We start from the raw sequence: 14,290 nt of genomic DNA, 5'->3' as shown, positions 1-14,290 counted from the left end.
GGTTGGATGTTTTACTCCAAGCCCAAAGGTTATGGTTGCAAACCCCAAGGTCCAATGCTCAAGTCCTAGATCCGGATCATTATAAACACATATGTATCACTGTTTTATTTTGGGCTGCAGACCTCCGAGGCCCCCAGCGTGGCCCCGTCCTCTCTGGGCTCCCCGGTCCACGCCGCGGCGGTCAACGGAGACCGCAGCGCCCTGATGAAGCTGATCACAGGTCAGTAGCACGTGGGGGCGCGGCCCTCCCTCCCAACAGCCCCCCGCTCAGGTATGACCCCCCACACACAGAAGAGGTCAGGGGGTTCACCATGTGATCCTGAGTGCAGTCACATGGCGTTTTTATTGTTTGGCTGTCATGGAAGGATGACAGAGGGGCGTTCTGTTTTTTTAACAAATGAAGTATTCTTGAGGGCCTTTGGCATTCAGCCACCAGCTGTATCGTTATTAGGTCGCTTGAAGTCTGACAATGTGTTTCGATGAAGGTATAGACGTGTAGATGAAGTTCCTGTCTTATATGTGAATATTGCCCAATCTCGTTCCTTTGCTCTACCAAAATCTCCACCTGAACCCTACCCCAACCCCTTAACCCTACCCCTCAACCCTACCCCTAGGAAATGAGACGACAACCCTTCAAGACCCAACAGTATGTCATTAGTAGTCGTTGACAGGGTTTGATCTTTATTTTAATGTAATTTTTTTGATATTTTGACAATATCTGTCTCTGGAGTTTTACTGTATAGTTTGAATGTCTTAGGAATGCAACCTTACCCACATGGAAAAACACGGTATGATTAGATAACAATATTATTCATGCTCACAATCTGTTAGGAACTGCAATATTGCACTTTATTTTGGATCAAACATACAAGATCAACATAATATAATATATAAAGCCAGAACAAACATAGAACTTGAGTTAGTATGCCATCCATGTAAAACATAAATATCATACAAACAAGAACCAGTGATATAATCGAACTAATATTCCACATTACAAAAAGGCATCAACCATCACATTTTATCAATAACTCGGTCGGTTCAGTGGGTGGTTAATCTTTCTATCTTCCTGGGGGTTTGGGGGCTTAGGGCTACCGATGCAGAAGAGGTGCTTGAGGTGGAGGGATTGGCTCTCTGATGGCAGCGGCTTCAATGATCTCCTGAAAGAATACATAACAAATAACAAATAAGAAGGAATTATATGTCGCAACTGGGTTATATGGCCACATGTTATGTACAATATATAATAACTAATAGATGGATGGATGGATGGATGGATGGATGGATGGATGGATGGATGGATGGATGGATGGATGGATGGATGGATGGATGGATGGATGGATGGATGGATGGATGGATGGATGGATGGATGGATGGATGGATGGATGGATGGATGGATGGATGGATGGATGGATGGATGGATGGATGGATGGATGGATGGATGGATGGATGGATGGATGGATGGATGGATGGATGGATGGATGGATGGATGGATGGATGGATGGATGGATGGATGGATGGATGGATGGATGGATGGATGGATGGATGGATGGATGGATGGATGGATGGATGGATGGATGGATGGATGGATGGATGGATGGATGGATGGATGGATGGATGGATGGATGGATGGATGGATGGATGGATGGATGGATGGATGGATGGATGGATGGATGGATGGATGGATGGATGGATGGATGGATGGATGGATGGATGGATGGATGGATGGATGGATGGATGGATGGATGGATGGATGGATGGATGGATGGATGGATGGATGGATGGATGGATGGATGGATGGATGGATGGATGGATGGATGGATGGATGGATGGATGGATGGATGGATGGATGGATGGATGGATGGATGGATGGATGGATGGATGGATGGATGGATGGACATCAACAGGACTTGTAAAATGCATGTAAACACCTTTAACCGATCTATGGACAAGCGAAATCGGATACGTTTTATGTATGTAATATTGCAGTTGTCCAATTGAGGAGCATAGTCAAACTATGGCTTTAAAAGGATTAAGCTGTGCATGTAAACGTACGCGGCCGTGCTGATGCGGAGCCTGCTGTCGGGCTGCCCGCAGCCGGGCAGCCCACGGAGCCCCCGGCGTGAATCCGGGAGCTCCGCTCTGGGGGTTCTGGTGGTTGTGCTTGTTATAAAGAATAAAGAAAATGCCCTTGCAATATTAAGCGCCATAATGATAATGCGATGGTCATCATCATTGATTTAATAATTAGTAAAACAGAAAACACTTTCAAAAAACATTTCCATTTTCACGCAAGGTGTTGCGGGAGCAATTCACAACTGTAGCGTTGCAAGGGTGCCCATCGGAAATTGTAACTTCAAGGGGATGTCAGCCCTCCCCTTTATCCCTTACCCTACCTGAATTGAGACTCAGCCTGTGTGTGTGTGTGTGTGTGTGTGTGTGTGTGTGTGTGTGTGTGTGTGTGTGTGTGTGTGTGTGTGTGTGTGTGTGTGTGTGTGTGTGTGTGTGTGTGTGTGTGTGTGTGTGTGCGTGTGTGTGTGTGTGTGTGTGCGTGCGTGTGCATGTGCGTGTGTGACACGTGTGGTTGTGTGTAGCCCAGCCCTCTCTGCGGGACAACGAGGACCAGTTTGGGCGGACCCCTCTGATGTACTGCGTGCTGGCGGACCGGCTGGACTGTGCCGAGGCCCTGCTGAAGGCAGGAGCGTCCGTCAACAAGACAGACCACAGCCAGCGCACCGCACTGCACCTCACAGCACACAAGGTACGCTGTAGACACACACAGGCCAAGTTCACACACACCACTAGAGCTCATGAGCATATAAGCACAATAAGAGACACTCTTGTCCCACAGTGGCCCACAAAAGACCCGCAATTGATTATTATTATTCCTTTTTTAAAGAAATAATCTACTGCAGCAGTATTTATTACCAATGCTGTTTCTTTGGGCTTTGAGTTGGCAAACCTTTATCAGCTTACTTTTTGATCACTGAATGACAACTCAAACCAAACTTCAGTTATGTGTGTGACATTTGTCCAAAACAAGCCCGTAGAATACGTTCCCTAGAATCCCCAATGGATATCACAGAAAGCCATGCACCTTGGACTTCAGTCAAAAATGTTTTAATATGTTAAAAACATAAAGTATGGAATCCAAAAATATGTTGTTATTATATTCTATTTTATAATACTATTCATCGGGTGAGAATGGTATCGTGAGTGGGAAGAACCATGATACAGAAGGTAATGGAATACCTTACCCGCTATTTAGTTCATGTCCAGAATGCACCTCTGTTTACCATACACTTTTATCCATTACTTGATGTGAACAATCACATGCATACAAGGACAATTGGAGTACATCAAATAAACAATAAACAGTTACCAATAAACAATGGCCAGCACCTATAGGAATGGGATAACGAGGTCAGATATTGTATAGCTCCGAGGAGTTATGATGGAGGTGAACGGATGAGAGACTCAGGTGGCTTCCAGGGGGAGTGGGTGTTAAGATTATTTCTACACAACAAGGGATCTGGAGTCAGAGCTGTGGTGGGAAGTCAGTGCCCCCTAGTGGCGGTGGTTTCGGGCTGTCAGTCCTGAAGTCATTGGCAACCTATAAAAAGACGAACTCCTTGATTGTCTTTGTGCATCTGTATCTTTCACCAGAGGCACATGGTGTGTTTTAAACTACAATATTACTCAAAGTTATGGAACAGGCGGTCAACTGATAGCTAACCATTCAGTAGCATGGTAAGTAGCATGAAAGTGGCACAAAGATTATAATTAATCATTTATATATCATCCGCCTAAAGATAAAGGTATAGGAATAGGTTTTGAGGGTGTGTATGTGTGTGTGTGTGTGTCTGTGTGTGTGTGTTCGCGTGTGTGTGTGTCTGTCTGTGCGTGCGTGCGCATGAGTGTGTGTGTGTGTGTTTGTGTGTGTGTGTGTGTGTGGTCTGGGAGGCGGGGGTCCTCACCAACGGAGACCCTGTCTCCCTGACATCTGATCAATAAGTGGCTGAGACAGGGAGTGAGGCCAGGGATTACTGATCTAATTGGGCTGAGAATAAGGAGGACAGACAACACGTATGCACACACACACACACACACACACACACACACACACACACACACACACACACACACACACACACACACACACACACACACACACACACACACACACACACACACACACACACACACACACACACACATCATTCATCCACATCCACGCAGTCTAGATGCATGCTCACACTCAAGATAGATTTGTCAGGCTGTGACATGGTGGTGAGAGGGCTAACAGATATACAAAACACACACACGGAGACAAGTATGCGCATGCAGACGTGCTTACAAATTGTGTACCTGTCTCTTCTGACAGCTGTTACATGTCATTATGGGGTGCAGTACAGATGATGATGATGATGATGATGATGATGATGATGATGATGTGTCTTGCATGACAGGAAAGGACTGGGTATTTAGCCCTTTGACTGTTGAGCAGGGCATCTCTCTCACACACACACACACACACAGACAAACACACACACACACACAAACTGAGGAGATGGATAGCGGTCTCATTGAACAAGACACTTCCTAATGCTGACTTTGTGTGTGTGTGTCTGTGTGTGTGTGTGTGTGTGTGTGTGTGTGTGTGTGTGTGTGCGCGTGTGCGCGGTGTGTGCAGGGCAACGTGCGCTTCTTGAAGCTGCTGCTGTCGAGGCGTGCAGACTGGTTGCAGAAGGACCTGGAAGGGATGACCCCCCTCCACCTGGCCACCCGACACCCCTCCCTGAAGCCCCTTGCCCTGCTCCTCAAGCACATCGGCCCCGGGGAGGTGGACACCCAGGACAAGAACAAGGTCCCTCACACACACACCCACCACACACAACAACACAACACCACAAACCCAGGACAAGAACAAGGTCCCTCACACACACACCCACCACACACAACAACACAACACCACAAACCCAGGACAAGAACAAGGTCCCTCACCTCCACCACACACACATTCACACGCACCAACCACACACTCAGCCACACACACCCCAACCACGCACACAACCACACACACAACCACACACACCCCAACCACACACACAACCACACACACCCCAACCACGCACACAACCACACACACAACCACACACACAACCACACACACCCCAACCACACACACAACCACACACATTCACACGCACTAACCCCACACTCAACCACACACATCCCAACCCCACACACAACCACACACAATACCACACACACCACAACCACACACACAACCAAGCACACACCCCAACCACACAAACAACCACACACCCACCACACACAACCACACACACCCCAACCACACAAACAAACACACACGCAGCCACACACACCCCAACCACACTCACACACACAACCATACGCACCCACCCAGGGGACAGTGATTTCAGCCGACCTCAGATACTATGTGTGCTTTGTTGTCTCCGGTAGTTGCTGTCATTTCAATTCAATCTTTTTCCAGTCAATGATCTGCCTGTGCTTAAGTAGCCTTGGTTTAATTACATGAATGCACACACAACCCACACTATCATAAGATACATTTAGCTATAACACACTTAAGGACTTTTACATTCAACTGCCTGTGTGTGTGTGCGTCTTTCCCTGATCTGATTTGATTTTGATCAAACTCTCTCTCTCTCTCTCTTCCGCTCTGCCTCTGTCTCTGACTCTCTCCCCCTGCCCCAACAGCAAACCGCCCTCCACTGGTCCGCGTTCTACAACCGGCCGGAACACGTGCGTCTGCTGATCAAGCACGACTCCAACATCGGCATCCCGGACAGCGAGGGTAAGATCCCCCTGCACTGGGCCGCCCACAGCCAGGAGCCCAGCGCCACGCAGACGGTCCGCTGCATCCTGGTACGCACGGCGACCACACACACATCTACTGCTCACGGATCCTGTTATCATTTAGCCAATGTTTTGATCCATCAAACTCATCAACTCAACATCCATCCTCCTCTGCACCTCTCTCCCGCTCTCACTCTCTCTCTCCCTCTCTCTCTCTCTCTCTCTCTCTCCCCCTCTCCCTCTCTCTCTCCCTCTCTCTCTCTCTCTCTTGCTCTCTCTCTCTCTCTCTCTCTCTCTCTCTCTCTCTCTCTCTCTCTCTCTCTCTCTCCCACTCTCTCTCTCTCTCTCTCTCTCTCTCTCTCTCTCTCTCTCTCTCTCTCTCTCTCTCTCTCTCTCTCTCTCTCTCTCTCTCTCCCCCTCTCTCTCTCCCCCTCTCCCTCTCTCTCTACAGGAGGCGGCGCCCACCGAGTCCCTGTTGAACTGGCAGGACTACGAGGGCCGCACGCCGCTGCACTTTGCGGTCGCCGACGGCAACGAGGCGGTGGTGGACCTGCTGACCTCGTACCACGGCTGCAGCGTCACGGCGTACGACAACCTCTTCAGAACGCCGCTGCACTGGGCCGCGCTGCTGGGTGAGTTGTCCTGCGGAACGTGTAACCGGAGCACGTACGTGTCCTGTTACGGCCCGAGGGTCGACAACAGATGAGGGTTGTATAGCTCAAATGTTTATCCGATGGGGATGAGCGGAGGCTAGTCGATGCAGAAGGCCCGCCGGAGTAGATGAGCGGGAAGCGTTGATTTTGATGATCCACAGGTGTGTGTGGTTGAGCCGGAGAAGGGAGGACTCCGGAGAAAATGGAGTCCGCTAGCTCCTCCCAAAACAGGACAATACACAGAAGGACAAACCACACAGAGTGATCCTAGCTCCTGCCAGCATCCACGGCAGACGCCGTAACATGTAGAACCATTTCAATGGGCTCGCCCTTTTGGGTTCAGGTGTGTTGGTCCTGATGTTCAGTCTAGGAGGATCTTCAAAACACGCGAGGCCCCTGGGGCCTACATATAACAGTTGGTTCATTGGGGCGGTGCCTCTGTCCACACTCCTCCCGCGCACTACAGGTATATGTGGCATGTCTGCGGACCCACAATTTGGCACTTTGTCAGGAGACAATCTGGGTCAAGAGAAACGTTTCCTCCTAGCTCCCACACATGACAACATTGATAAAGGGTCTCCTTTTTACCTTTGCTGTTGTTATTAACTCGACATCAACATGTCCCACATGTTTCCTCTGTTAACGTCCGTGTATGTTGTGGTCATGCTGTGTCAGGCCATGCTAGGATCGTGCACCTGCTGCTGGAGAGGAACACCTCAGGCACCATCCCCTCCGACAGCCAGGGAGCCACGCCCCTTCACTATGGAGCCCAGAGCAACTACGCTGTGGGTGGCTATCACACAAACACATACACTCACACACACACACACACACTCATGAGACCTATGTAAACCACATCTGCAGTACTTCATCAGATCTGAGTGACTTGTGAGTGACTCGTGGGAGACCTGTATCGATCTGACGTGACCGTTTCTCTTTTGGTTTGTGGTGCCCGCAAATAGGTATTAAATCTTGCAACTGTATTTGCTTAAGTTTGCTTCTGTGTGGGTTTGCTGTGCCATTGAAGAGGGCACAATTCTGTATTTTGACATTTGTGTGCCTGTGTGTTTGTGTGTGTGTCTTTTTATGTATTGTGTGTGCGTGAGTGAGTGTGTGTTGTTAGATATTGTGTGTGTATGTGTGAGTGTGATTTCTTACATATAATGTTTGCATGTGTGTGGGTGTGTTATGTTTTGTGTGTGCCTGTGTGTTCTTATGAATTGTTTGTGCGTGTCTGTTAGATATTTTATGTGTGTGTGTTTGTTTGTTTTATGTGTTGTGTGTGTGTCCTTGTATATTGTCTGTATGTGTGTTTGTTTTATGTATTGTGTGTATTTTGTGTGTATGTGTGTGTGTGTGTGTGGTTGCGGGCCCAAAGGAGACGGTGGGGGTGTTCCTGTCGCACCCCTCGGTGAAGGACGAGCCCGACCTGGAGGGGCGCACCGCCTTCATGTGGGCTGCCGGCAAGGGCAGTGATGAGGTCATCCGCACCATGCTGTCCTTCACCTCCGGCATGGACATCAACATGGCCGACAAGTACGGGGGCACGGGTGAGCCGCGGCCCGCCTCCTCTACCTCCTCCTCCCCCCCTCTACCACCTCTACCCCCTCCTCTCCTCTACCTCCTCTTCCTCCTCTACCTCCTCCTCCCCTCCTCTACCACCTCTACCCCCTCCTCTCCTCTACCTCCTCTTCCTCCTCCTCTACCTCCTCCTCCACCTCTACCACCTCTACTCCCTCCTCTCCTCTACCTCCTCTTCCTCCTCTACCTCCTCTTCCTCCTCTACCTCCTCCTCCCCTTCCTCTACCACCTCTACTCCCTCCTCTCCTCTACCTCCTCTTCCTCCTCTACCTCCTCCTCCCCCTCCCCCCCTACCTCTTCCTCCTCTACCCCCTCTACCTCCTCTACCTCCTCTCCCTCCTCTACCTCCTCTTCTACCTCCTCCTCCACCTCTACCCCCTCATCTCGTATCATATAGTCATGATGACTATATGCTCTGTAAGGTGACCTTGGGTGTCTTGAAAGGCGCCTCTAAATTAAATGTATTATTATTATTATTATTATTTATCTCCTCTACCTCCTCCTCCTCCTCTACCTCCTCCCCCGACCTCTTCCTCCTCCTCTTCCTCCTCTACCTCCTCTACCTTCTCCTCTCCCTCCTCTACCTCCTCCTCCTCCTCCTCCCCCCTCTTATTCCTCTTCCTCCTCCTCCTCCTCTACATCCTCCTCCTCTCCCTCCTCTACCTCCTCCACCTCCCCCCTCCTCTTCCTCTTCCTCCTCCTCCTCCCCCTCCTCTACATCCTCCTCCTCTACCTCCACCTCCTCCTCTACCTCCTCCTCCTCCTCTACTTCTTCCAGCTCCTCCTCTACGCCCTCCTCATCCTCCTCCTCCTCCCCCTCCTCTACATCCTCCTCCTCTACCTCTTCCTCCTCCTCCTCTACCTACTCCCCCTACCTCTTCCCCCTCCTCCCCCTCCTCTACCTCCTCTACCTCCTCCTGCCCCATCTCTACCTTCTACTCCTCCTCCTCCTCCTCCTCCTCCTCCTCCTCCTCCTCCTCCTCTACCTCCAACTCCTCCTCCCCCTCCTCTACCTCCTCTACCTCCTCCTGCCCCATCTCTACCTTCTCCTCCTCCTCCTCCTCCTCCTCTACCTCCAACTCCTCCTCCACCTCCTCCTCTAATCCCCTGCGCTGGAACACACACATCTTATTGAGATCAGTTCGAATGTGCAACAAATAAGAACACACACACACGGTCACATCCATGGTAGAGAAAAAGTCAAAATCCAAACGATCGATACTCATGTACACAGACAAAGAAGATACAATGTGGGCTGCTCTGCTGTTTACTTTGGAACTCGCCACCCGAGGAGACGTAGGTGTTGGACTAGCCCAGCGATGATGATGTCACAGGGGATTCTCCCCCGATGTGTGGAAACGAAGCACAGGGGGATTACCCTCAGGGCTGTCGAGCGAGAGAGGGTAAGAGAGCAAGAGAGAGAGAGTTAAAGAGCAAGAGAGAAAGAAAGAGAGAGTAAGAGAGAAAGAGACAGAGAGTTAAAGGGAGAAAGAGAGAGAAAGAGAGAGAGAGAGTTAGAGAGCAAGAGAGATAGAGTTAGAGAGAGAGAGAGTAAGAGAGCAAGAGAGAGAGAGTGACAGAGACTAAGAGAGACAGGAATAGGGTCAGGGAAGTAATAGTTTCAGGCAAATGAGTGTAACCCAGTAAGCTTGCTGTACAGATCATGGCCACTGCTATTGTATCCCGTGATTGAATTTTCTGGTGATCCAACACACACACACACACATACACACACACACCATCATCTGCATGTAAATACTCTTACACACACACATACACACATAGAGCATAGGTTAGCCCATTTTCATCCAAAGAGAAACCACGTGCATCATCTGGCAGTGAAGACACAATAGATCTGAACATACACACACACACACACACACACACACACACACACACACACACACACACACACACACACACACACACACACACACACACACACACACACACACACACACACACACACACACACACACACACACACACACACACACACACGCCCTGACCGCTAGGCTTTTGAGAGCCCTACTCTCCAGGGCCTCCGCCCCTCTGCTTATTGAGGCAGTAATTGTTTATGCATGAATAATATGTAGCGCTTCAGTCATGCTAATGAGACGGGGTGAAGGCTGGTGCTGGGATCACTTCCATGCACTTGACTCTAATCCCTCCTGTCTGGGGACACGCAGCGTTTAGCCACGAGGAGGCTGCACTGGATTCCTTCTCATTGAACTTGTTTCTGTCTGCTTAACCCTCCACTGGGCTTAGCCCCGCCAAGAGCTCCAGGGGGAGGAGAGGGGGAGTAGAAGCAGGCCAGAGGCGCAGTACGCAGTGTGGCATAGTCTATTGCCTGGTTGGATCTCCTATATTCCCCTCCATGATTCCCTTGACTCAAACTCTCTGCTGTCCTTGTTCTATCTGGTTTTGATGACCAGTGTGTGTATATTTCTGTGTGTGTGTGCGCACGCGTGCGCGTAGCCCTGCATGCAGCCTCCCTCTCCGGCCACGTGAGCACGGTGCGCCTGCTGCTGGAGAAGGGTGCCATGGTGGACTCTCTGGACGTGATGAAGCACACGCCGCTGTTCCGGGCCTGTGAGATGGGGCAGCGAGACGTCATACTCACTCTCATCAAGGGTAGGCCTGGCTCGTACATGTTCACCGACTCCGCTCTGCGTTGGTCTGTGGGGAAGTTGAATGGGGACTTTGATCGCATGGGGCCTTGAGTATGTGGAGTCTTGCGGGGACCTTTTCAACGGGTCCACTGCCTTCACATGCTGCAGGCTCAGCGCGCGTTGACCTGGTGGATGTGGACGGCCACACGGCCCTTCACTGGGCCGCCCTGGGCGGGAACGCTGAGGTGTGCCAGGTGCTGATGGAGAACGGGATCAGTCCCAATGTGCAGGTACAGACACACACGTACAAACAAATACAAAGCATATTTCATCCAGAATGATGAGTGATAGACAGTCACACACAGCCATGCATGTCATGGAGAGCCAGTTATAGTCCAGCCTGTGTCCATGGTTGTGAGAGGGTTTCCCCCCTGTGTCCGGCGCCTAGGACCAGGCGGGGCGCACGCCTCTGCAGTGCGCTGCGTACGGAGGCTACATCACCTGCATGGCGGTCCTCATGGAGAACAACGCCGACCCCAACATCCAGGACAAGGAGGTACCATTTCCCTCAAGAGGGGACAGGGATGAGGGATGAGGGAGGGGGGATGCTGGGTGGTGTGCAGGATGTACGATGGGAGTTCTGTGTGTGTTTGTGTGTCAGGGGAGGACTGCTCTCCACTGGTCCTGCAACAACGGCTACCTGGACGCTGTCAAGCTGCTCCTGGGGTACAAAGCCTTCCCCAACCACATGGAGCACACGGAGGAGAGGTGAGGACAGGCCAGAGGAGGGCTGAGAGAGACGACCACCCTGAACACACACAAACAGGGAGGAACCCAGTAGCCACCACTCTAGCTGATTTCTTAAGGCCTTCATCGTCTGTGATGTGGAAAGGTGCGTGCGAGTCGCACAACATTAAAAAAACATTCCTCAACCCCCCGTCCCGATACGGAAAAAAGTCACGCATTAAAGAGTTTCGACTTGGTGTCACCAAGCAGACAGTTATATCTATATGTGAAACTGCCTGAGGGAACATAGGGGGACCATAAGCTCAGCTTACTGAGTACATGTATGTGCATGTGTAACAATTACCAGCACTTGCATGCAAATTACCAATGCTGTCTGTGCGTGGGTGTATGTATGTGTGTGTGTGTGTGTTTGTGTGTCCCTCCCGGTCTGCCTCTCTCTTGATTTGCATTTGTGTGTGTTTATGTGTGCGTGTCTGCATGTATGTGTGTCTGTGTGGGTGTGCGTGTATGCGAGTGAGTGTGCATGTGTGTGTGTGTGTGTGTGTGTGTGTCTGTTCATGTGTGCATCGGTGTGCGTGTGTGTGTGTGTGTGTGTGCGGCAGGTACACGCCCCTGGACTACGCTCTGCTGGGGGAGCACAGCGAGGTGACTCAGTTCATGCTGGAGCACGGCGCCCTGTCCATCGCCGCCATCCAGGACATCGCGGCCGCCTCCATCCAGGCGGTGTACAAGGGCTACACGGTGCGCAAGGCCTTCCAGGAGAGGAAGCAGCTGTTCATGAGGCACGAGCAGCTCCGCAAGGACGCCGCCAAGTGAGGGAGCGAGAGCACACGCCCCGCACACACACGCACACTCCCGCACACACACGCACACTCCCGCACTCAAATCCCACCGCAGCACAACGCACATCTGCATATAGCATTTCCATATCCGTGTGCCTGGACATACAAGGAGGTTTTTTTCTCCCACCTAGGCAAACACTAGCTCATTTTGTTCAAAGTTTCCACCCGCCCTCGTGCTCTCTCTCGCTTTTTCTTCTTATCACTCACTCTCACTCTCTCTCTCTCTCTCTCTCTCTCTCTCTCTCTCTCTCTCTCCCGCTCTCTCTCCCGGCGATTAGTGTCGCTAACTTGCTAAACAAATTGACTATCGACAATTAAAGGCATTGTGTGTGGCCCCCCCGGAGCCGCCGCACTGCACCCGTATCTATCTCACTTTGTGTCATCCTGGCAAACACATGCGTCTTCCCCCTCTGCCTGATCTTCAGCCTGGCTGTCTCTTGTCATTTGCTCTCAGAGTCACCTTTAATGCCGTCTCCAGCGCTGCCATCAGACGGCACATTCCTATGAAGAAGGCTTCAGAATTTCACCTTTTTGTCCTTTTTATTTTTTATTTATTTTAAGTAGTAAATGTCATATGTCTGGAAGAGAACCTCTTGGTGGGTTCTCTTCATCTCGCTAATGGCAAACCTTTTTACCTGAACCATTCACAATGAAGTGGTTATTACGAGCAGGTAAGGTTTATGCATCTTGCTCATAGATGCATACAGGTAGACTGTGGACATTGGAGTTTGATCCTACAACCCTTTGACATTCATACCACTATCTCATGAAAACCTCTTTAGACCATCCCGGTATTCCCGTTTGTGTTTCCCAATGACACTGATTACATTGTTTACAAAGCTCAGGCCAATCAAAGTGACCTGCTTGCTTGCTTTGTTCCTGCCAAATGCGGGTTAAAAGTTTAGCAAAGACATATTCTAATCTGAGAAAAGTTTTTATGTTAATTTTTTAACTTCCTTATTGAGTCAATTTCCGATCAAATATAGTTTTGATTGATCTTGAATTCTTTCTTTTTTTGGGGCAGACTGTGGCTGGTCATTAACTGAAATACCCCTGAATGCTGATTGGTCTTATCATTAAAGAAATGTTTGAACAGGCTTTAAAAGGGATCGAGATCCCTTTTAGAGCAATGCTCATTAACCATATACCATCCACAACCGCTTGGATCCATTCACTAACGGCCACCATTCTAATGCCCACATTACAATGGAGTCTCCACATTGAATCCCACTTTATGTACGTATCATTGGAGATGGATCTACCAGTGTGCCGCCACACACCAAAAATAAAGTCCAGAATTATTCTAATGGTCCTACTCGTGTGTGTGTGTGTGTGTGTGTGTGTGTGTGTGTGTGTGTGTGTGTGTGTGTGTGTGTGTGTGTGTGTGTGTGTGTGTGTGTGTGTGTGTGTGTGTGTGTGTGTGTGTGTGTGTGTGCGTATGGTGTGTGTGTGTGTGTGTGTGTGTGTGTGTGTGTGTGTGTGTGTGTGTGTGTGTGTGTGTGTGTGTAGGAAGCGGGAGGAGGAGCAGCGTCGACGGGAGGTGCAGCAGCAGAGCTCCGTGGCCCTCGCCGAGTCGGGCCGGACGCCAGCAGAGCATCAGCGGCATTCCTTGGCCAACAAGATGAACGGATTGGCCCTGCATGACCCGGTGCCGGAGCCTAGGAAGGCCTCCAAAGCAGAACGTCTCAAGGCCAAAGAAGAGCTCCGGAAACAGAAAGGTGACAGGGTGCATCAAGCCGGTTCAATGGCGAGATCTTTGCATCAGCCCCTGAAAAGTGATCTTGTAGTGAACCACTGCGATCAGTGACACATTCAATGGGATGTGATTCCCCTGCTGCAAGGAAAGCGCACTGGTCTTCACTAATGGAACGTTTAGGTACCTCCTCAAATCCGCACTAAGTTTAAAGAACGTTGATCTGCAGTGGACTTCTGTGATCTCATCCTGCCAAAGAACAGGACTTATTTTGAAGCATGCTGCCTGCTTAAGTTCAATACCTTATACACAATGTTG

The 14,290-nt window shown here is 50.2% G+C and overlaps 1 protein-coding gene across 2 annotated transcripts in view; it reads left to right on the top strand.

The window, feature by feature from the left end:
- Nucleotides 1–14,290, top strand: part of invs (inversin) — a 28,467-nt gene that overhangs the window by 8,743 nt on the left and 5,434 nt on the right. Inside the window, exons 3-15 of one of the 2 annotated variants that reach the window (XM_056603178.1) lie at nucleotides 121–220; nucleotides 2,595–2,761; nucleotides 4,694–4,867; nucleotides 5,746–5,913; nucleotides 6,296–6,476; nucleotides 7,173–7,282; nucleotides 7,879–8,047; nucleotides 10,557–10,712; nucleotides 10,859–10,980; nucleotides 11,139–11,246; nucleotides 11,352–11,458; nucleotides 12,040–12,249; nucleotides 13,789–13,997. In XM_056603178.1, the coding sequence (XP_056459153.1) occupies nucleotides 121–220; nucleotides 2,595–2,761; nucleotides 4,694–4,867; nucleotides 5,746–5,913; nucleotides 6,296–6,476; nucleotides 7,173–7,282; nucleotides 7,879–8,047; nucleotides 10,557–10,712; nucleotides 10,859–10,980; nucleotides 11,139–11,246; nucleotides 11,352–11,458; nucleotides 12,040–12,249; nucleotides 13,789–13,997 (1,981 nt within the window). Of the gene's footprint in view, nucleotides 1–120; nucleotides 221–2,594; nucleotides 2,762–4,693; nucleotides 4,868–5,745; nucleotides 5,914–6,295; nucleotides 6,477–7,172; nucleotides 7,283–7,875; nucleotides 8,048–10,556; nucleotides 10,713–10,858; nucleotides 10,981–11,138; nucleotides 11,247–11,351; nucleotides 11,459–12,039; nucleotides 12,250–13,788; nucleotides 13,998–14,290 lie in introns of both variants that reach the window. The other variant, XM_056603177.1, reaches the window with a different exon arrangement.

Source organism: Gadus chalcogrammus, chromosome 11 (assembly GCF_026213295.1).
Source record: "Gadus chalcogrammus isolate NIFS_2021 chromosome 11, NIFS_Gcha_1.0, whole genome shotgun sequence".
In the NCBI taxonomy this organism is placed as follows: Eukaryota; Metazoa; Chordata; class Actinopteri; order Gadiformes; family Gadidae; genus Gadus; species Gadus chalcogrammus.
This window is presented reverse-complemented; position numbering and strand designations above follow the sequence as displayed.